We start from the raw sequence: 22,214 nt of genomic DNA on the forward strand, positions 1-22,214 counted from the left end.
GAGACAAATAGGTTTAAATGACTTGCCCAGGATCACATAGATAGAAAGTCTCTAAGGACAAAATGTGAACTAAAAAAGATGAGTTTTCCTCATTCGATGCGTGGCACTCTCTCCACTGTGCCACCTAGCTGCCCCTTAATCTACTCTTCTATCCAACTAGCCCACCATGTGTTCGCTCTATGGCACTTTCCATCAGATATCTCCGTTTTCGCACATGTGGTTCTCCATGTCTCAACTGTATTTTCTCTTCACTTTCATCTTAAATAATACCAAAATCCCTTCAAAACACAGGGAAAATGCCACTTCCCATATGGAACTATTCCTGATCCCTCCAGGCTCTGTGCGTGTGTGAGTATGTATCTTCTGAAATGATTTTTAACATATTTTGTATTTACTTTTCTGCTGATGAATTCCCTCTAGTAGAATAAGAGCTCTTTAAAGCAGTTGAGTCTTTGTATCCCTAGAACCTGATACAATACCATGCAGTAGGAGAGCTTAATAAATATGCATTGAAGCTGTAAAAGAGGAGATTTGAACCCCAGACTTCAATCCCCAGAAGCCCTTGGTACTTCCCAGAATTCCCTATAATCTCACCTGAGATCCCCACCTGGGCGAGATCAAAATTTGTATTTAAACTGGCTGTAACGCCTACTTCTTCCTCTTCCTGTTCTCAGAGATTGCAAGGATGTAGCGAGTAAACTAAGCACGAGTTCTGGTGGTTTATTATTTTGTATCCTTGATTTCTAATAATCTTTAATAAACCTCTAAAATATAATACTTTTTAGGAGGGAAACTAATTTAAATGTTACAAAGCACAGCACATTCTCATAGAGAATACTACAGGTCTGGGGTGCACTCGCTCCCTCCTATGCCTACTGACTTGTTTCTCTCTCCTTTTTTTAATTGTTTTCTACTCCTGGGCTGATATTTGTGCAATTTCTTCTTGGCAAACTTTCAAGTTGTTGGATGATGTGTTTCATACACGTGATAACAAGATATTTCAACCACTTCATTATCATTATTTCTGGCTACTGGCTATTAATTCCGAGACTGAAGTTAGCAGAGCTTTACAAGCTCTGTTTATGGAGATAATTGGGCCAGGCCCTCCTCATTGGGGAGCTCTTGGGAGCAGAAACCACTGGCTCCTTGATCTCGCAAAGAAAATTCCAGCCTGCCCACACTTGGCCTTGAGATGAGCCTTTGATGATCCCTGTTTGGTTTTCTCCCTCTTTTCTTACAGGAAATAGCCGATTGCCTGGAGCTTCCTAGAAAATAGCCCTGCTGAAGAAAGTGAGGCACAGCCTACCTGCCTGTTGAGTTTGCCAAATACTCTACATATATTCATGCGCCCTGGACTGCTCGTTTTTGCCATCTCCATGCTAGAACCCCGACTAAGTCAGCATTGTCCGAGGCAAGTTCTTTGGTCCCATCTTCAATGGATTCGCTGCGACTCAATGCAAAAAGGCAGCCCTTCAGCCATCTTGTGATGAGGTGTCTGAGCCTGCACAGCGCCAGAATGTTTTTAGAAGGCCTTTTCTACAGCACAAGGAAGCCAGAGAAAAGGCTTGGAGGTAGAGAGCCTCACCAGTGATCCGCAAGCTGTTTTCCATAGCACTAGATTAGTGCTTCATCTTGTACTTCCACACTTTAAAAAACTAATTTAAAGAATGGATTTGTCTCTCTGTATATCTATAGCAATTCAAATGTATTTTTTAAGGTTCTTTTTTTTCAAATGCTTGATCATATGGTTGATGGGGATATAATTGGGGATGTAGACGCTAAATGATCGCCCCAGTGCAAATATCAATAATATGAAATAGGTCTTGAACAATAATACAAGTAAAACCCAGTGGGATTGCACATTGGCTATGGGAGGGGGGTGAGAGAAGGGGAGGGAAAGAACGGAATCATGTAACCATGGAAGAATGGTCTGAATTAATTAAATAAAATTTTCCAAATGAAAATTCTTTTTAAAAAAAATTACTGTTTTCTCTTACTTTTAGGGGGAAAACAGTTTTTGCCAAATAAAGCAGCAGTACCATAATGACTTGTTTCAAAGATGCTACCTTGGGGCAGGTAGATGGCACAGTACATAGAGTGCTAGGCCCAGAGATGGGAGGTCCTGGGTTTAAATCTGATCTCAGACAGTTTCTAGCTGTGTGACCCTGGGCAAGTCACATAACCTCAATTTGTCTAGCCCTTACTTTTCTTCTGTCTTGGAATCAATACTTAATATTGATAGAATTTTTTTTAAATAAATTTTTTTTTAAAACCTTCTGTCTTGGAATCAATATTGATTCCAAGACAGAAGGTTTAAAAAAAAAAATTCTATCTTAATTTTTGGTATGAGGTTTATCCTACTGCCTATGAAATGTTTTGGAAAAATGTCAAACATCCCCTTTCTTTATTCTACAGGCTTGAAAAGTCAAACTTTGTTATTTTCATATCAAAGTATGCTAGTAAGAGTATCACACTCTCTTCTGTTAACATCTTGCTCAGAACCAAAGTACATCCATTTTTTGTCAAAATGTTGGTGGTCCTCTTTGTGGTGGCAAAAAATTGAAGGTCCATAGATTGTGAGGAGTGACTACGTGAATGTAAAAGAAAATGCTACTATGCTGTAAAAAACAATGCTATATCAGACAGAGTGGTACGAAGCTGTCATCCCTGGAACTAGGGGGTTTCAGACTAGTGCATTACTTGAGCTCAAATTTTGAGGGTTTTTTAACATTTAATTTTTGTTTTATTTTCTTCTCAAGTGCATGTAAACAAAAAAAAATTTCAACTTTCATTTAAACATTTTTTGAGTTCTAAATCCTCTTCCCCTTCCTTGAGAAAGCAAGTACTTTGATCTGGTTTATACACGTGTAGTCATACAAAAACATGCCTTTGTATTATCATGTTGCAGAAGAAGACAAAGACCCAAACAAACCAAAAACTAAGAATAATAAAAGTTTCTTTTTTTTTTTTTTTTTTAACCCTTACCTTCCGTCTTGGAGTCAATACTGTGTATTGGCTCCAAGGCAGAAGAGTGGTAAGGGTAGGCAATGGGGGTCAAGTGACTTGCCCAGGGTCACACAGCTGGGAAGTGTCTGAGGCCAGATTTGAACCTAGGACCTCCCGTCTCTAGGGCTAGCTCTCAATTCACTGAGCTACCCAGCTGCCCCCAAAAGTTTCTTTTTTAAAGGGTACTTAAAAAATTTTTTTGGTGGTTGCTTTCCTTTGTCCTCAAAGAGGACCAAAATGGCGTCATTATGTTGGACTCACTGTACATTGTGGCTGATTAGACTAATAAGAGTTCAGAAGACTCTATCGCAGGTAGAGCACAAATTGCCCGTAGGAACATTTGGTTTGGAAATGTCTTGAAGTCTGCCTCTCACATTCCTTTTGACTTACTGCAATTCTGCTTGGCTCGTGGAGCCCACCAGTGCCTTCTCTGACATAGGCATGCTGGGCCAGCATCCCCCAAGCCCCACAGCGGATAACAAAGTTCTTCAGAGAGACCTTTAGAGTCGTCGTCTTTGTGTCACTAAAGTCTCTTTGCATCCCTTCTGCCGACTTCCATGGGAGTGCCTGTCTTGTGTGAGTTCTTTGTAAAGTAGCCTTATACTCGGCAAAAAGGAGTATAAATGACAACAACAAATTATAGAGCAAGTTTCCCATGACAACAAAATCACAGGTTCTGCTAAAAATATATATATACAGCTATTTTGCGATTGGGCAAACTACAGGATTGTCGGTATGCGTAAGGACAAATGGGGAAGTGGTAGAGGTGGAATTGTAACTGTTTCCCCAGAAAAATCATGGTTAGGATTTAGTTTGAGATCACGACAGGCAATTCCAACCAAGGATTACTCTGAATAAAGCATCTTTCTACCTTAACTGATTTTTCTGAAGCAAGACAATGGCATTCTCCTGGTTTCTGGTGCTAATTAATTAAACAGTCTCCATCTTACTTAACAGAAACTGTCATGAGGGTTTTTTTTCCTTCTCCTCTCGATGTTCATGACCTTCTCACAGCATCCAAAAATAGGATGCCTAGAAGAAAGAATGGAGCACAGAGACACGAATGCCTCACTTGCAGAGGAGAAAACTGGGGCTTTGTGGGGTTAAGTGACTTTCCCCAAGTAACACAACTCAGAAGCAGGGCTGGAGCTAGAGCCCCTATGTCATCTCCAAGTTCAGTCCTCTTTTTATTCTCCCTTGATGTCTCCTATTGTGCTTGACAACATCTATTGCCCCAAAGAAATAACTAATATTAATAGAATACTTTCCAAAGAGGATCCCTTTTTTAAAAACCCAACAATGATTATTATAGCTGTAGAGGTTTAGTTTGGGGAAGAAGAGGGATCCTTAGAGGTAAATGTAGAAAGAAACAGGATAGAGTGGAAAAGTTGGAGTTAGGGAGTTTGAAACCCATATATGCTAGTTCTGTGGCTATGGACAAGCCAATGAGCCTCAGTTTCCTCATCTATAAAATGAATATCAGAATGTGTGTGTGAATAAAAATGGATATAAGAATATTTATCTAATACAGGGTTGCCGTGAGGTTCAGGGATAAAATGAACTTTATGGTAAAGCACTTTGTAAACTTAAAGTCACAAATGCCAGCTACTACTTTCTGGCCAAAAGCTGACCCTTTAAAATGATATAACACTGAAAATATCCAACACTTTTTCGCTGACTCTCATTAATGATTTGTACCAAGTCAACTGACCGTGAAGTCAAAGAAGAAATGTTTTCCAATTTTTCCCATAAATTGCTCATATGGTTTTATTGCTTTTAGCTTGTGTCTTCTTGGGTCCTTAACAAACAAGTCTCTCTTTCTAGAGTTTTTAAGACTGGACCAATCCAAGATGTTCCTGTACCCAGTGGCAGTCATGTCATGGTGAAGGAAGAATGAGCATGTTTCAGTTAGATATCCAGAATGATGGCTTCATTTGACAAATGCCTCATTCGATGCCAATGCTTGCTTCTTCTGTTTGATTTTTGTATTTTGGTAGCACTGATTTTTTAAAAAGACCTTTATTTCAAAGACAAGCATTGCAAGTTTAAAGAAAAAAAAAAACTTTATTTCAGGGGGCAGCTGGTGGTTCAGTGGACTGAGAGTCAGATCCAGAGATAGGAGGTCCTGGGTTCAAATCTGGCCTCAAACACTTCCTCATTGTGTGACCCTGGGCAAGTCACTTAACCTCCACTGCCTAGCCCTTACCACTCTTCTGCACTAGAACCAATACCCACTATTGATTCCAAGACAGAAAGTAAGGGTTTAAAAAAACAAAAACAATAACAAAAAAACCCTTTACTTTCTGTCCTGGTAAAATGGGATTAAATGACTTGCTCAGGTCATATAGGTAGAAAGTATCCAACTCCAGATCTGAACCAAGACCTCCCATCTCCAAACCTGCACTTTTAACCTAAGAGAATGCCTTTACAGACTGCGAAACAATTTCCAGGAAATTAAACTGTTCCATCTCTTTTCTGCTGATTTTTTCCATTATCCCAAGTACTTCTTATAAATTGAACATAGAATTAATCTCCAGAGACTATGTTTTATATACATTTTTTCTTGGGGGACCAAGGGTTTAATTGATTTTAACTCAGGTCGTAATCCATTTTGACAAAGTGTAACTAACACTCACCGAACTGAGGAAGGGAATCTGCTTCAAAAGAGCAGATGTCCTTCTCGGCTGCTGTTCTGCCATAGGTTGCTGAATAAATGTTGAGAAACTTTGCCTCATGGCAGTGAAGCTTCAGTTCCTGGTTTTCACAGACAGTTTTGGTTTTGAACTCATCTGAAACCAAAACAAGATGAGAAAGGTACCATTAGAAAGTGAATTCATAATTATATATATATATATATAAAATTAGAAATTATTTTCAGCTCTCTGCACAATTCTCAGTCCTGCCACCCAAACAGTGAATGAAAGACGTGATGATTCTTAGCATCTATTATTCCCTTTTCTGCCAATTATTGCTAGAGGTGATGGAATAGGAAGATCCCTCAATGGATCTGTGATCTGACTAGTACAAGTACTCCTTCCACTGGGGAAGATCATAATTTATTTATCCCTAGCTTTTCATTCTATCCAATTTTTATTCATATCCTTTCATAAATCCTTCAAAAGAGATCTACCCAACCAGTCAAAAACGCAAAGATATTTTATTTTCCCAATGATATGTAATAACAGTTTTCCACATACATTTTCCAAAATGGCAAGATCCAAATTGTCTTCCTCCCTTCCTTTCCCCCTCCTTCTTAGAGATGATAGGCAATTTGATCTGGGATATATATATATGTATTATCATGCAAAACATGTCCATATTGTTCATTATTATAAGTAAATACTCATATAAGACTAAGATCCCCAAATAAAAACACAAATAAACTAGAGTGAAAAATAGTATGTTTTGGTGTGCATCTGCCTCTGGCAGTTCTTTCTGTAGAGGGGAGCATTCTTGGTCATAAGTCCTTCAGAACTGTCCTAAGAATGGCTAAGTCTTTCACAGTTGATCACCGTACTGTAATACTGCTGTTACTTTGTACCGTGTTTTCCTGGTTCTGCTTATTTTCCTCTGCATTAGTTCATGTGGATGTTTCTGGTCAAAATGCATTTATTACATGCCCACTCTAAGCCCAGAACTATTTTCCTGATGTTTATATACATACATGCATAAATACCCCTACATTTTATTTTTAGAATTAATTTTAGTCCTAAATTCTCGCTCTCCTTCCAGACTCCCCTCCACCCATTGAGAAGGCAAGCAATACAATTACGCACGTGAAATCATGCAGAACCTGTTTCCATATTAGCTGTGTTGCCAAAACCCAAACAAAACGTGACTTGCTTTTTAGTTTGTATTTTTCCGATACTCAGGATAGTCTTTTGTAGGTAGTTAAGCGTTTCTTGCACGTTTTTTCATTCATTCTCTCAGCAAGGTTTTTTCCAATGTGTATATAAAGGGAGAGCTGATTTCCCTCCAGCTCAGTTAATATAATTAGAGAGGAACCGATATTAACATATTATTATTTTTTAACTCTTACCTTCTGGGTTAGAATCAATAGAATATCTTGTATTGGTTCCAAGGCAGAAAAGCAGTAAGAGAGGCAATGAGGGTTCAGAGATTTGCCCAGGATCACAGAGCAAGAACGGTTTGAGGCCGTATCGAGGACTTTCCATCTCCAGCCCCTGTATGCCTATATGTTGCTGTATCATGAACAAATGATGAACCCTGGGAGGTGCCTTTACAAAGTCTATGAGCCTATTGAAGATCCTTTAATGGCAGCTCATTTACCCGCTGGAGGCTGTCTTGGAGGAGGCTGCTACGAGAGGGCAATGGGGCAGGAAGGGGCATTTCTCTCCCCATTGCCTCTGACAGAGGACCTTCTTGCCAAGAGCAGTCACTCTGTCTGGCACTTAGAGCATCCCAAGAGGAGAGTTTGAGACACAGCTGAGGGAATGGAGACAAAATTTGTCTATTCCAGACAGACAAAATTTATTTTATTGTATTTATTTATTTTTTAATTTTATCGAATCAATTTAGAAAATGATGCCTTGGTGACCAGAATCCCATTATTTCCTCCCTCCGCTGCCCCCACCTTCCCATAGCTGACACGCTGGTATCAGGTCAGACACAAATTTATAGAGAGACCCTTTAAGCTTGTGTCCCTTCTGTCAGAAAAGAAGGCTAGTTACAGACTCAAGAACAAGCCAGCCCCGATGACGGACAATTGGACGCTTTGTAAGTTTCCACAGATGAAAAAGAGCTTCCAAGTCCGGCAATGCCAGCAGAGTGACAGCCTTGAGAGCCACAGGCTCTCCTCCTGTACTCCGAGTGTGAACCCACTTTCCCTAAGGATGTTGTGTCTATTGGGAGAGTTGACCCATGTTTATGGGGTAAAAATTATACAGCTATTGCCGTCTTGTAAATAGTTTTCTTAAAAAGGAATTATGCCTGGGGGCAGCTGAGTAGCTCAGTGGATCTCTGGAGAGCCAGGTGGGTTCCAATCTGTCCTTAGACACTTCCTAGCTATGTGACCCTGGGCAAGTCACTTGGACCCCCATGGCCTAGCCCTGACCACTCTTCTGCCTTGGAGCCAATACACAGTATTGATTCTAAGACAGAAGGTAAGGGGTTAAAAAAAAAAAGAAAATCCCATGGACAGCAACATCCATGAGGAACAAAGCAGTCCAAAGAGTCAGACAGGAGAGAAGAGCAACTTCTCTGAGGAGGTCTTCCAAGCTCCAGTCATTGCAGACTAGATATCCTAACAGACCCCAAACAGAACTCATTATGAAGGAGACTTTGATCAGTGAGCCAATCAACAAACATTGATTAAGCCCTAACTATGTGCCAGGCCATGGGCAAACAAATACAAGTAAAAAACCAGTCCTGCCCTTAAGAAGTTTACTTTCTAATAGGGAAAGCTATCTCATGAATGAAAACTGAAATGGGGCAATTAGATGGCTCAATGGAAAGGGTACCAGATTTGGAGAATTCATCCTCCTGAGCTCAAGTCTAGCCTCAGACAATTACTAGTTGTGTGATCCCTGGGTGAGTCACTTAACTCAATTGCAATAAATAAATAAGATTTTTAAAGCATTGTTGAGTGATGAGAAAGGTATTTTTCAGAGGAAGATGGTAGCAGAAGTCTAAATCGAGCCTAAGGAGGAATCGGACATGATGGCCCTTGGTGCCTTCTAAAATGGGAGCTCAGGAAGAAGCTATCCAATCAAGGAGAGAGGACACAGAGGAGTGATAAATTCTAGGGCTGGAGTGAGGCTTCAAGATGAAGATCCAGTCATGGTAGGGCAAGTCCAGAGTGCAGTGTGGACCATTCATCAGAGTTCACAACCTCCTTATCATCTTCAATTCCTTTTCCTCATCCATCTATCTATTCAGTTGCCAGATCTTGTCATTTAAATTTTCATACTCTCTCTCACACACATTTTCTCCTCTTTTTTCCACCTAAATTTGGGCACTCAACACCTCTGGCTTGGACCATTGCAATAGCCTCCTTTTTGGTCTTCCCGGCTTTTTTCCACATCCTCCACACAGCTACCAAAGTGATTTTCCAAAAGCACAAGTTTGACCATTTCATTCGTCTCAATCATCTGTAAGATCAAATAGAAATTGCTCTCTTCGGTATGGAGAACCCCTTTCAAACCAACTCTATCATCTATTTCCAGTCTAAACAGGGATCTTCATACTCAATTATTTCCAACCGTAACAGCTACTCAGCACATTGAAGAGGTGCTTCAACTATACTGCAGCTTAGCGGAGGAGACAAGCATTGATGGGGTCATCCTGAAGCCCGAAAGTCTAAGCCATGACCCAGCCGGTCAGACCATTTCTATTTTGAGCTGCTGCTTAGACGGCACAGACTGAGGGCAAAGTGAAATGTGGTCAGTTGTCTCATTTGCCTCCACTGAGTCTTTCCAACTTTCTGGGAGAGTCTAATAAGAGTGATGGGCTACTGGCTTATGCTTTAAGTATCTATCAGTCAGTCAACAGTCATTCATTAAGCATGTACTAAGGTAAAATGGGAGTGTATAAAAGCTGTCTTGAAGCTTAACAGCCAAAAAACTAAGATCTCGGCAACTGATCCCATCACTTCTGGATAAACAGAGGGAGAATAAATGGAAGCAATATCAGATTTGATGTTATTGGGTTCAAAGATCACTGCGGACAGCAACTACAGCCATGAAATTAAAAGACGTTTGTTCCTTAGAAGGAAAACTATGACAAATCTGGACAGCATACTAAAACGCAGAGATAGAACTCACTGACAAAGTGATACCGTTTCAGGGATGGTTTTTCTAGTCCTTGGGAGAGTTAGACTATACAGGAAAGCTGAGAACCCCAGAATCGACATTTTTTCATTGTGGGGATGGGAAAGACTTCTGAGAGTTCCTTGGACAGCAAGGAGATCACATCAGTCAATACTTAAAGAAATTCATTCAGACTAATCATTGGAAGGCAAAGCTTAACATTTTGGCCACATAATGGAAAGATGGGACTCACCGGAAAAGATTCTAATGTTGGGAAAGATTGAAGGCAAAAGGACGGCAAGGGCTGAGATGGCTAGAAAGTATCATGGAAACAATGAACATGAACCTGATCAGACATGGGGAGATAGTGGAGGCTAGAAGGGCCAGGAGTGCTATGGTCCCAAAGGTCATGAAGAATCAGATGTGACTGAACAACAACAAAAAATGTTCCTGCACTGTGCAAAACATTGACAATATATAGAAAGGCAAAAGCACTGTCCCTGCCCTTAAGGACCCTACAGGTCCTTTGTGTTTTAATTATGTCTTTATTGATGGAGGTAATAAATAGCTGTCCCATACTTAATATCCATTATGTGTACATTATGTAATATCCAGGTACATTGAACAATTTTTATGGAAGGTATTTAATTCCTTTTGGCATACCCTAGGCATGAGTCATACCTAAGTTTTATTTAAAAGAATTTCCCCAGGACTCTGGGGTAGGGGCATAATGAGCCACATGAGTATGAGGAAAAATCTGAACGCTCCCTCCTTAGGGTCAGAATTCCTAAGGATCGATCAGAATCTCTGAGCTGGGACCTGGTGCTTTATAAAAATCTGAAGAATTAAAAACAAGTTAGTGTTTTCAAAAGGCAATAGTGAAAAGAACAGAGGGCACAAGTAGGCACACCAAAAAATAATTCATTCTTTCAAATATGAAGGCATAGAAAAAAAATTGAAGTGCCTTTCCAAGTCAAAGTTGGTCAAAAAATAAATTAAACAACAATAAAATCCATTCCTAATTTGACAAGGAAATCCTTTATTTGCTTTTAATCCCAATTTCTAGAATCAATAAGCTTTTGAAGTTGTTTAAAATTTTTATTTATTTATTTATTATTTATTTATTTATTATATATATATATTATATATATATATAATATATATATAAATATATACTATTTATTAATTCTTTTAATAGGTAATATTTTTATTTTAATAGGTAATAAATGGGTAAAAATACCTATTAATTAATTATCAATTAATTACTTGGATCCTTTGGTCCTCCAAGAAAAGACCAAAGGGAATGGACTCACTTTACATAGTGGAAATAAATAAGCTTCAACATATTACCAACTACTTGAATGCTAGAAGTCAACTAAAGGAAAACATCTAGGAGATAAATGTTTGGCAGAGTGGGTGGGCTGCTCATGTAGTAAGAGGGAAAGTTAACATTTAGGCAGCGGACATCTTGAGCTGACCCTTATGAATCTTTAAGAGGTAGAGAAGAAGGTCTTTACTAAGAAATGCTGAACTAAGAAGCTAAGCAGGCAGTGCAGCTTATCCCAGTGGAAGGAGTCCCCATGTGGATGACATCATGAATCAATTGAGGTACATTAAAAATGACCTCTGCTTATTAAAAGTAACAAGTAAGTTACCTTTGATAAGAACGAAGCAAACACAAAATAACAAAATCATATAATATTCTATTATCTCAAGAACTTAAAGGAAGAGAGGAAAAAGAAGCATTAGATACATGATCTCTCATGTCCAAACTGAGGCAACAAAATGGGACCAAATGGAGACAGAGTTGAGATGAGGCACTCTGGTACCCTGGACTATGCTCCGTTGTGTCATTCTCCCCACAGAAGATTTGGCATGCAATGCTTACAACTTGACCTCACAAAAATTATATCTATATGTCAGAGATCAGAACTTCCAGGCACTTAACTTATATATATATATATATATATATATATATATATATATATTTATATTTATGCAATGTTATAGTTCTCAAACGTTCCTCATAACACCCCTCTGTGTACTGCGCCGTAGGCATCTACACACCTTGCCCATCCCTAGTCCTGACTTTGGATGTTTATAAAGTTTTACAATTATATAGAATATTTTGAAAAATCGCATAAATTGGGAATTACAGAGCTTTCAGCAGGAGTCTGAATAAAACAAACAAATCATACACCCCTCAAAAAATGCCCATCAGAAAAGTTACTTACTAGGTTTGCATTTAAAGGAGACCAGGAGATATTTAGTCGTTCCTGGACAAAGGTCAGGTCCAAAAACACGACTATTGACAAGAAGTTGGCAGGCTCTCTGGTTCTGGCACTCATCCAAAACTTTCTAAAATAATAAGTAAAAAGGATAGCCTTGAAAATATATAAATCTGTAACAGCTAAAATCCAAGCTGCAATTGTATTCCAAGTAGGAAAGGAAACATTTTGCTTCAGAACACATTGTAAACCAATTGTTGGCTTTCCGTGGTGATTGTGGGTAAGGGTTGGCTCCTTGTCTCAAGCTGCTTAAGTAAAGGGAAAACAAAAACACCTAGTCAGATTTGGCAAGCACAGGTCAGAAAAACACCCCCATCGGGTTTTATTTATTGTACCATTGCTCATAACACTAAAAAGGGGCAATGGCTAACCAAGTAGCAGAGAACATGGAAGAGATGAGCTAGAAGCAGTGGTATGCTGATAAATGTTTAACAATCTGCTGGCTCTGTGGACAGAGCAGCAGGACTGGAGTCAGGAGGATCTGGGTTCAAACTTGACCTCAGATACTTCCTAGCAATGTGACCTTGGACAAGTCACTTAACCCAAATTGCCCTTACTATAATTCTAGGACAGAAGGTAAGGGTTTAAAAACAAAATAATCATTTCTGTGTTTAAAAAAATGTATGTACAACACACTTTTAAGTTTCATCTGCTCTCCATCACTTTCTTAAGTCTAGACAATTACAAAATAATAAAGCAGGTTCTTTTGAATAGTGTTTGCCAGTTTTGAGGGTGTAAATACTCTCACTGAAAATTTAACGACTTGCTTTCAAAGTGGAATGAACCTCTGGCTAGAAGGAACTTTAATACTCATCTCATCCACCTCTTATCATCTGATAGATAATGGAAACTCTGCTGTAGAGACTCTGGTTAAGTGATCTGGTCAATGTCACACAGTTTATCCCTTCATAATGGGATGAAATGATAGAATAGTTTAGAGCAGGGGTCCCCAAGCGACGGCCTGCGGGCCACATGCAGCCCCCAGAGGCCAGGTATCCGGCCCCCCGCACTTCTGGAAGGGGCCCCTCTTTCATTGGTGGTCAGTGAGAGGAGCTGTATGTGTGTTTTAAATGTTGTATTTGTTCCTGTTTTGTTTTTTTTTTTAACTTTAAAATAAGATATGAGCAGTGACATAGGGATTTGTTCCTAGTTTTTTTATAGTCCGGCCCTCCAACGGTCTGAGGGACAGTGAATGGGCCCCCTGTGAAAAAAGTTTGAGGACCCCTGCATTGGTAGCACTTTGAAAATCCTTGCTGCCTTCTAATGCCATTAACCAAGACCGTCAAGTTGTGTGTAATATTGACTTTTTCCTCCAAAACTTAAAAGTGAAAAGACTTTGAGAGACATTTCTTTTATGGTATAATTTTCACATTTCCAGTGGAATATTCTAAATCTTTCCCCAAAATTTGGTTTAAGAAGCTTTCCTCCATGTCCCCCTCTGTCTTTCTCTGTCTGTCTGTTTCTGTCTCTCTGTCTCTGTCTCTCTCTCTGTCTCTGTCTGTCTGTCTCTCTGTCTGTCTGTCTCTGTCTGTCTCTCTCTCTCTCTCTGTCTCTGTCTGTCTGTCTCTCTGTCTGTCTGTCTCCCTGTCTCTGTCTCTGTCTGTCTCTGTCTCTCTCTCTCTCTCTCTCTGTCTCTGTCTGTCTGTCTGTCTCCCTGTCTCTGTCTGTCTCTGTCTCTGTCTCTCTCCCTCTTACAATCAGCTTGAGTGTTTCTTAATGAATCTATTTTGTAAATGCACTCCGCGGGCTATTTGTCCCAGATAAGGTCCTATTACAGTGGATCAGGCCTCCCAGCATCTTGGTACTCCAATGCCGAGACTCAAAATGTAACAAATCTGGTCTGTAATAAGCACATTCCCCTTGGGCTTGATTCCAGTAAAAGAACGATATTATAAAGTGATTCTCCAAGAAGCCTGTCCATGCCTTCTAGTATCCTCTGGCTGAATGTCAGACTGGAATTAGCAAATATTCTCGTCTTTCTTTCTCCAACTTCCTTTTCTCATAATCTGCACTCTGTGGGACGTCCATATAAAAACTAACATTTTACATACCAGCTATAAAACAAGCTCTGCAGCTAAGTGAAGCGCCTGACTCAGGGATCCTCAGAAAATTTCCTAAGATTGCCTTTTTTTTCAGATGTTATCTGTAATTTCCCATGGCCGGAGGGCCACTGTCCAATTATCTAGTGCTCAGATACTGCTGGAGGAGACACAAAATGGGCTTTCAGAAGAGACTGTATTGAAGTGCATGGCAGACTCTTCTGGGCTGGCAAATACTTGGAGTAGGGATTTCCTATCGACATTCACTCCTAGACTTGAATGACTGAATATTTCTGTGGGACATGAGCTTGGACATGACATTCAGCCTGATGTCAAGCTACCGAAGTGAATTAAAAGACACCAAATGGCCATTTATTTGTCTCTAAAACAAAAAGACTGAATTTTGAGATGCTGACAGCAAACACGCCCTGAGAATATTCTAATGACCATTTTTTATTACTCCGATCCATGGAAGGTTTCCAAAGACCACACTCTGAAAGGAGTGCAGCTGCCAGCTTTGGGGGGTTTCCCATACACGTTTTGATTGGGCTGAAGAGGGCAGTAGACTGCCTAGATGCCAGGGATCAAGTGGAACAGGCAAGAGTGATAGAGGCAAACCCCAAATCCCGCTGCCTTCCAAGTAGCTAGTAAAGGGGAAAGGAGGCTACGGGGAATGTAGTTAAGAATTCCTGTGGGCTGTGTATTGACTTCATTTTAAAAATGTAACGTTATCTATGTTTTATTGTATTTTTGCTTTATTAACTATTTCCCAATGACATTTTAATCTGCTTATGGTGACATCCAGAAGTGGTCCTTTGGCTGCGTTTGGTTAGTGATATTTGACACCACTAAAACCCAAGAGCAAAGTCTAGAAGTTAGATGAGTAAATTCATCTCAAACAAATTAATTCTGGCTATTCAATGCAAGCCCCAAAGAAGAGTGGGAAAAAGGTACAGATTTCTGTCAGATGTGATACTTTGTTTTTAACCCTTACCTTCTGTCTTAGAGTCAATACTAAGTAGTAGTTCTAAGGCAGGAGAGTAGTAAGAGCTGGGCAATGGGGGTTAGGTGACTTGCCCAGGGTCACACAGCTGGGAAGTGTCTGGGGCCAGATCTCTCTCAGCCCTGGTTCGTCCTGCCTCCAAGCCTGGTTCTCAATCCACTGAGCTGCTTAGCTTCCCCAGTTGAAATACTTCAGAGGGACACTACTAAGTCTGAAGGGAAACTTTACAGTATGAAAGAAGGAAGGAAAAGAAGGAGGGAGGGAGGGAGGAAAGGAGCCAAAGAGGAAGGGAGGAAAGAAGTGAGGAAGGATAGAAGGAAGAAACAAAGGGATACAGGGAGAGAGAGAGGAAGTATTTATTAAGCACTTACTACTATGTGCCAGGCTCTTCACTGAGCACTTTAGCCGTATAACTTTATTTGATCCTCACAACAACCCAAGAAGATAGATGCTATTATTACCTTAATTTTATGATTGAGGAAACTGAGGCAGCCTAGGTCACACAGCTAGTAAGATCAAATGTCAATCAAAACTTTTCGATCAGGACAGAACTTTATTCATTGCATGAGATATAGTGGGAAAAAGCACTGAACTTTGAGTCAGGAGCTCCCCATCACTGAATCCTGACTCTGATTCTCCCCTACAATCTAGCCATGGGCAAGTCATATAACCTCTCTGAACCCATTTCCTCCTCTACAAAATGGGAACAATAACAGCACTGACTTCCCAGGATTGTTGTAAGGATCAAATGAATTAATATATATAAAGTGCTTTGCAAAACTTAAAACACTATCTAAATATTCATTATTTTCATTGTTGTTGTTATCAATCATATCTCTCCCTCTCTTCTCCCCCTAACTAACTTGGGTTCATTTTTACCCAAGATTCTTATGGCTAATAAAATCAATGTGTTTTTCTATTTATTCTTTAGTACAATTCCACCATACTACACTAATTTCAACAAAATTAAAAGAATACTTAGGGGCACTCAGGTAAAATGTAGTGAATAGAGTGCCAGATCTGGAGTTGGGAGGACCTGGGTTCAAATCTGTTTTTAGCCACTTCCTAGCTGTGTGACCCTGGGCAAGTCATTTAACCTCTATCACCTATCCTTTACCTGTCTGTCTTAGAATGGACATAAAATCAAAGGAAAAGTTGTTTGTTTGTTTTTTTAAGAATACTTCAGGAATATTTTTTGTCCAAAGTCAAGTGACTTTTAGAGGCAATGTAGTATACTCTAAAGAGCAGTGGGCTTGGAATTAAATGACCTCGGTTCAAACACTAACTTTACCCCCTCACTCCCTGTGTGATTGTGGACAAATTCAGTTTACTTCTCCAGGTCTTCTGTTTTTGCCTAACCAAATAGATTTGTTGTTTATCCAGAAGTATCCATAGCCTTCCTTTCCCATCAGCTCATGGACTACAAAATGGAAACTCATTCCAGTTGTACCTCTACAAAAAGTATATGTAAATTAAACTGAATTTGTGATATTTGAATTCTATTTAAACTCATCTTGGGAAGCTTCTGGCAGAAAGAATCCTCCTATGAACCTCTTTGTAAAGCAAATGATCCTCCCATAAGCTGCCATTTATCATTTGGGTAAATCAGGTTTGTTTTCAAGTGCAGCACATGTGAATTTTGCATCAGGTACGTAGACAGAGAAATGCATCGTGCGTACATCTTTGTGTGCATGTATTTGCAAATGATCCTAGCATTTTAAAAAGCTCTGAAATGCAATACCTGCAAAGCCGTGGGTGCCACGCAGGTTAAATGGTCTTTCATCATGGTTGCAGGCTGCTGTGAATTACACCTTTGGTAATCTTGACCATAAAAGGCTGACTGGACACTTATTGTCGAATGTCGAGGGCACTGAAGACTCAAACGGTTACCGTCACAAGCGTACACGGTGTGGTTTTGCAGAAGTTTGGTTAGGTAACCTAGAAAACAGTCAGCAATTACAATTATCCCAGGAATTCACTTTCTTCAGAAATGAGGAAAACAAGAGGCACAGTGGAGACTCAAGCAGCCTTAACTTGGAGTACATAAACGTGCTTGTTTTTTAAATAATATGTTGATAACCATATTTCAGTATAATTGAAGGCAGCTAAGTGGCATATTAGGTGGGAAGCAGGATAAATTATGGTCAAATTCGGTCGTAGACACTTACAGCTATGTGACCTTGGGCAAGTCACTTAACCTGTTTGCCTCATCTGTAAAATGTGGATTAAAGTATGTATTATTAAATGTATCATTATAATACCTACTTCCCAGGGTTGTTGTGAGGATCAAATGAAAGCATATTTGTAGAACACTTAGCACAATGTCTGACATGTAAGTGCTATATAAAAGTTAGCTGTTATTATTATAATTGGCTTCCTTTGTTTCCTATTTTACTTTTTGCTACTGAGAAGGGGTCCACAGGCTTCACCAGAATGCCAAAGGGGTTCATGACACACAAAACAGTTTAAAATCCCTAGTTATGGAGCAGTGAACTTGAAGTCCAAGGAGGGCTTGAGTTCGAATTCCACCTCAGATCATTTCTGGCTTGTGACTTTTAATTTCTCTGAAGCCCAGTTTCCTCATCTATAAAATGGGGATAGCAGCACCTACTACACAGGACTACTGTTGAGGCTCAATTCGGTGAAATAAACCTTAAAACTTGACATAAATGCGCTCTCTTATTAAGATTTTCAATAGCCAGAAGCTTATTTTTCATGAACAGCAGCAGATTCCCCGTGGCTCATGATTTCAGGACGTCCAGGGCTATCCCTGAAATGAAGCGTGACCGTGATGGGAAAGTTCGAATAAAGGCATTTCCCAGAGTCTGGGGTCCTATGTCACCGGAAGGCTATAAATCCTCAGACAATGTATAGAGCCGGAGGCTCTAATGCCTTGTAATACTTGGAGAAAACTTCTCAAGAGTGGGGATTAAGTCAAGAGTTATCATGAAGGTTCCAAAGTACCTAGTGTTACAGGAAGAAACACCCCCACAAACTCAACAATTTCTGTGTAAATGCCACTTAGGCACGTAGCTGCCTGCCCAGTGAGTCAGACTCAAATTCTCTTATCTCCGTCCATTGGCTAGTGCCATGCATTCTTGTACGGACAGGATATGTGTTTGTTACAGAGCAATTCCTGTGACAGCTTTGCCCCTAAAAAGCCATGAAAAACCAGGAAAGCCTCCCGTAATGAAGACCTCTGGGGACCAAGGTCTCTGAAGAAGAGATGGCGGGGAAGTAGAAGTATGGGGATGGTAGGAAAAGTCAGAACTTCCCCATATTTGCTCCACTTTTAAGGGTACAGAAAGTACTAGGTATCTGGTATTAGAGACTGGATGATCATCATTCAGGAGCTACTGCATTGTATGATGGGAGATCTTTTCCCACCCTCTGAGGATCAGTGAAAAGAGGGGGGTTTGGAATACTTCTCATGAGGACAAAAAGTTCATCCAAGCTGAGTGAGTCCCTTTCCTCCCTTTTACACCTAATGAGGTCAAGAGGGTGAGGTAGCTGGGAAGAAAGCCAGGGACTTTCTGATGAAGTATGTGGGAGATAGGTTTGGCAACCATTGGCTTCGAAAAGGGAGGTAAAATCTCTCTTAAAGTAAAAGGGCAAGAGTCCTCTCTTGGTGGAGCTAGGTTGTTGGGGTTTTCCCCCCCAAACATCAAGATTTCCGCACAAAATGATCTATGCTTGAGTTTCCTCAATTGTCCTAAAATCCTTTCTATTACCATATCCAGTAGCAAAATGCCTCTGAGTGCAAACCTGATTCAAACCTCCAAATGACTGGGAGAACTCAGAGTGTGTCATGAGATGAGTTACGTTAGACACTCGAGTTTATATTTGGTCCCCAATCTCAGGAAGGCCAAGCTCTCTTTTCTGACACCCTCTCCTTTTGGGAGATTGGGATAATGGCAAACCTAAGCACGTCTGAATTATAATCAAAGCCAGAAACGAATATCATAAAAGGTTCAGACTAGCTAACCAGGGCAGCAGCATCTTCCTCAGGCTGTATAAGTGTCCAGAAGCAGGTAATCAACACAAAAATGAGCCTCAAGATAAGACTCGGATTCCATTCCTTCATTTATGTATGTACAAAAAAGAACAGTCCTGGACAAAATGTCCAGGCTGATCTTCAGGAATTTTCCACCTTCTCTTTCCCTATCTCCTACACCCTTTCCAAACTGCCCCACCCTTTAGAAGGAATTCAGTGCCTTTAGGCTATCGTGGGGCACTTAAGGATAGAATGGCCCAGTGGATAGAGATTAGAACTAGAATCAGTACAAATCCCACTTCAGACACTCACTAGAGGTATGATCCTGAGCAAGTCATTTAACCTCTGTCTTAAGTTTCTTCCACTGTAAAATGGGGATAATAGCAGCATTAACTCTCAGGAATGTGGTGATAAAATGAGATAATATTTGTAAAGCACTTAGCGCAGTGTTCAGTCTACTATCAACCCCTTATCCAAGAAAACTATTCTAGTTTCATCATCAGCCCTATTCCTACCTACCCTGTCCTGTTCACACCCTGTCATGGCTTTGCTGTTATTGATGAACTGGATGATGATTATTAATGATGAAGTGATTCTTACTGGAATGGTCATGACTTAATGTGCCATTCACAGCCAGGAAACAAATTTGCATTTGGATGAGAATCTTCAGGGAGATACAACGCCTTCACCTCAAAAACATATTTCAAGCTAGATTTTTGCACATGGTACAGCAGTGTGGAATAGGGAGGAGGAAGGGATCAGTCCTATTATACAGGGTATTCTGCAACTACTTTTATGCAGAACATCAGCACCCACACCCAGTAGAATACAGATGGATGGTTCTACAACTGATACCCCTCTATCTTTTCTGAGGACACGTGAAGATCTCTGCCCACAAATAGGCATCGTGGACACCGTTCCTAACTAATTTAATATAGATAATATTGGAAAGCAGAGGAGCATGGTGGAAAGACCTCTGGATTGGAGTAAAGACAACATGGAGTAAAGCCCAAATTTCAACTTGACAACTTATAATTGGCAAGAGAGTGGGGCACATTGGGAAAAGTGTTGAATTTATAGAGTCAGAGGGCCTGGATTTTAATTCTGGCTTGAGAAAGTCATTTAACCTCTCTAGGTCTCAGTTCTTGATCTGTATGTTAGGTTGCATTTGAATACCTCTTATCTTGTCCCACTCCCAACTCACTACTTTTATAAGTCAAAGTATGTATGAGATGATGTAATGATAATGATTAATATCCAATAATCACTTCTCTCTGATTGAGTTGGCAGAGGAAATGCAATTGGCTGGAATGAAAATTAGTTCTATCCCCGGCAGCTTTAAATAGTTAAGCCTAAAGGAAGTTTAGGGGAAGACAGACTGAGAACTGCCAGTCGAGGAATCTTCTGAAGCAGGAAGAGGTGAAGAGGGGACTTCTCTCTGCCTTCCTCAGCTGCCATGGCATCTTGCTGTAGGACTACTTATCCAGAAAGAGAGAGTTCATGATTAAGATCAAGAGTTTGCCATTTGGGGGAAATCTGGGCAGAAGTCAGCAATCCCTAGAAGCACACACTTCATCAAGACACAGATCCAGTGAGGCTAACACTCAAAGCCAGAACCAATTTCAAAGAGAATGAATGATCTCTGAAAGAAGCGTTAGAGAGTCAGCTACAGACTCAAGAAAGAAAGCTAACCCTGGCATTCCAGTCAAGCTGCAAAGACGAAAAGATCTTGGAAGCCCAGTTGAGCAATCTGTCTGATAGAAAAGCTGAATTCAGAGTAGAGCTTCATGAAGAGTCTCCATGGAAAGAAAGGCCATGTGAAATGCCGTGAGCCCAGGGTTGCTGTGGCCACATTTTCCAAATATGTGTGCTTTAGTATCATTGTGCTCTAAATCCACAACCACTCTTCTTCCAGATGCATGTGAATTTGCGAGAAAGTGTTTCATAGTTAGGAAACGTTATTGGTCTTTCTATGCCATCTTGGTAAATGCCTTTGCCAAGAGCTAGCGAAATCAAAGCCATATAGCGTTAGATGAAAAAATGTTCTAAATCACTACTGATTAGGGAAAGGCAAACCAAAACAACACCGAGAAACCATCTCATACCCATCAGATTGGTTAAAGTAACAAAAGGGCAAAACGACAGATGTCCGATGGAATGTGGAAACACGAATACACTGTTGATGGAACTGTGAACTGATCTGACCATTTTGGAGAGCAATTTGGAATTACACTCAGAGAACTTTATGTATACGCTTAGACACGGCAATATTACCGCTGGGGCTGTTTCTCAAAAAGTTCAGGGAAAAAGGAAAAGAACCTCTATGTTCTCAAGTATTTATATAGCAGCAATCTTTATAGTAGCAAAGAACTAGAAATCGAGGGGGTGTCCATCAGTTGGGAAGTGGACAAACAAACTGTGCTCTACAATTGTAATAGAATACTACTGTGCCATAAGAAACAATGAGCAAATTAATTTTTTTTAACTTGGAAAAAACTACATGAGATCATGAAGAATGAAACAAGTAGAACCAAGAGAACATGTTTTACAGCTACAGATTTAACATTTGAACTTTGTGAATGTTCACCTCCAGAGAATGAACTGAAAAATGGGAACCTATTTGTGTATGTACATATATATATATATTTTTTATTTTTTTGCCAGATGATGCCTTCTATGGTGTGGGGAGGGGAGGTAACCTAAGGAACCTGAATTAGAGCTAGTTGTCTCTAATGGCTTTTTCCCTCCAAAAATCCTTTATTATATATATTTTCCCCAATTGCTTGCAGACGTCTCTACTGAATATTTTTTAAAACATTATTTTATTTGGTCATTTCTCTACTGAATATTAATAAGAAGCATACGGATGGAGGAACGTGAACTATAATGTTAGGAGTGGTGCCCCTTGACCCCAAGAACCCAAGATACAACCTGAATGGACAAATTCTCCAAAGCAGCTGCTACTTGTAAATTGCGGGTGCTGAACTAAATGGCCTCTAACATCACTCAACTTCTTTAGACCTTAGTTTTCTCATTTGTAAAACAAAAAAAATTTGACTAGATGATCTTTTAAAGGCTTCTGCAGCCCTAGTATGGAGGTGTAACTGGCCTCTAACC

At 40.0% G+C, this 22,214-nt stretch overlaps 1 protein-coding gene across 4 annotated transcripts in view; it reads right to left on the reverse strand.

Moving 5' to 3' along the window:
• The window catches only part of EVA1C (eva-1 homolog C), an 81,387-nt gene that overhangs the window by 33,550 nt on the left and 25,623 nt on the right, over positions 1-22,214 (reverse strand). For 3 of the 4 annotated variants that reach the window (XM_007493289.3, XM_001377517.3, XM_007493290.3), the window contains exons 2-4: positions 16,845-17,041; positions 12,008-12,131; positions 5,643-5,795 (exon numbers count right to left, since the gene is read on the reverse strand). In XM_007493289.3, coding sequence (XP_007493351.1) covers positions 5,643-5,795; positions 12,008-12,131; positions 16,845-17,041 — 474 coding nt within the window. The remainder of the gene's footprint in view (positions 1-5,642; positions 5,796-12,007; positions 12,132-16,844; positions 17,042-22,214) is intronic. The other variant, XM_016433169.2, reaches the window with a different exon arrangement.

The sequence above is a fragment of the Monodelphis domestica genome, chromosome 4, assembly GCF_027887165.1.
Source record: "Monodelphis domestica isolate mMonDom1 chromosome 4, mMonDom1.pri, whole genome shotgun sequence".
In the NCBI taxonomy this organism is placed as follows: domain Eukaryota; kingdom Metazoa; phylum Chordata; class Mammalia; order Didelphimorphia; family Didelphidae; genus Monodelphis; species Monodelphis domestica.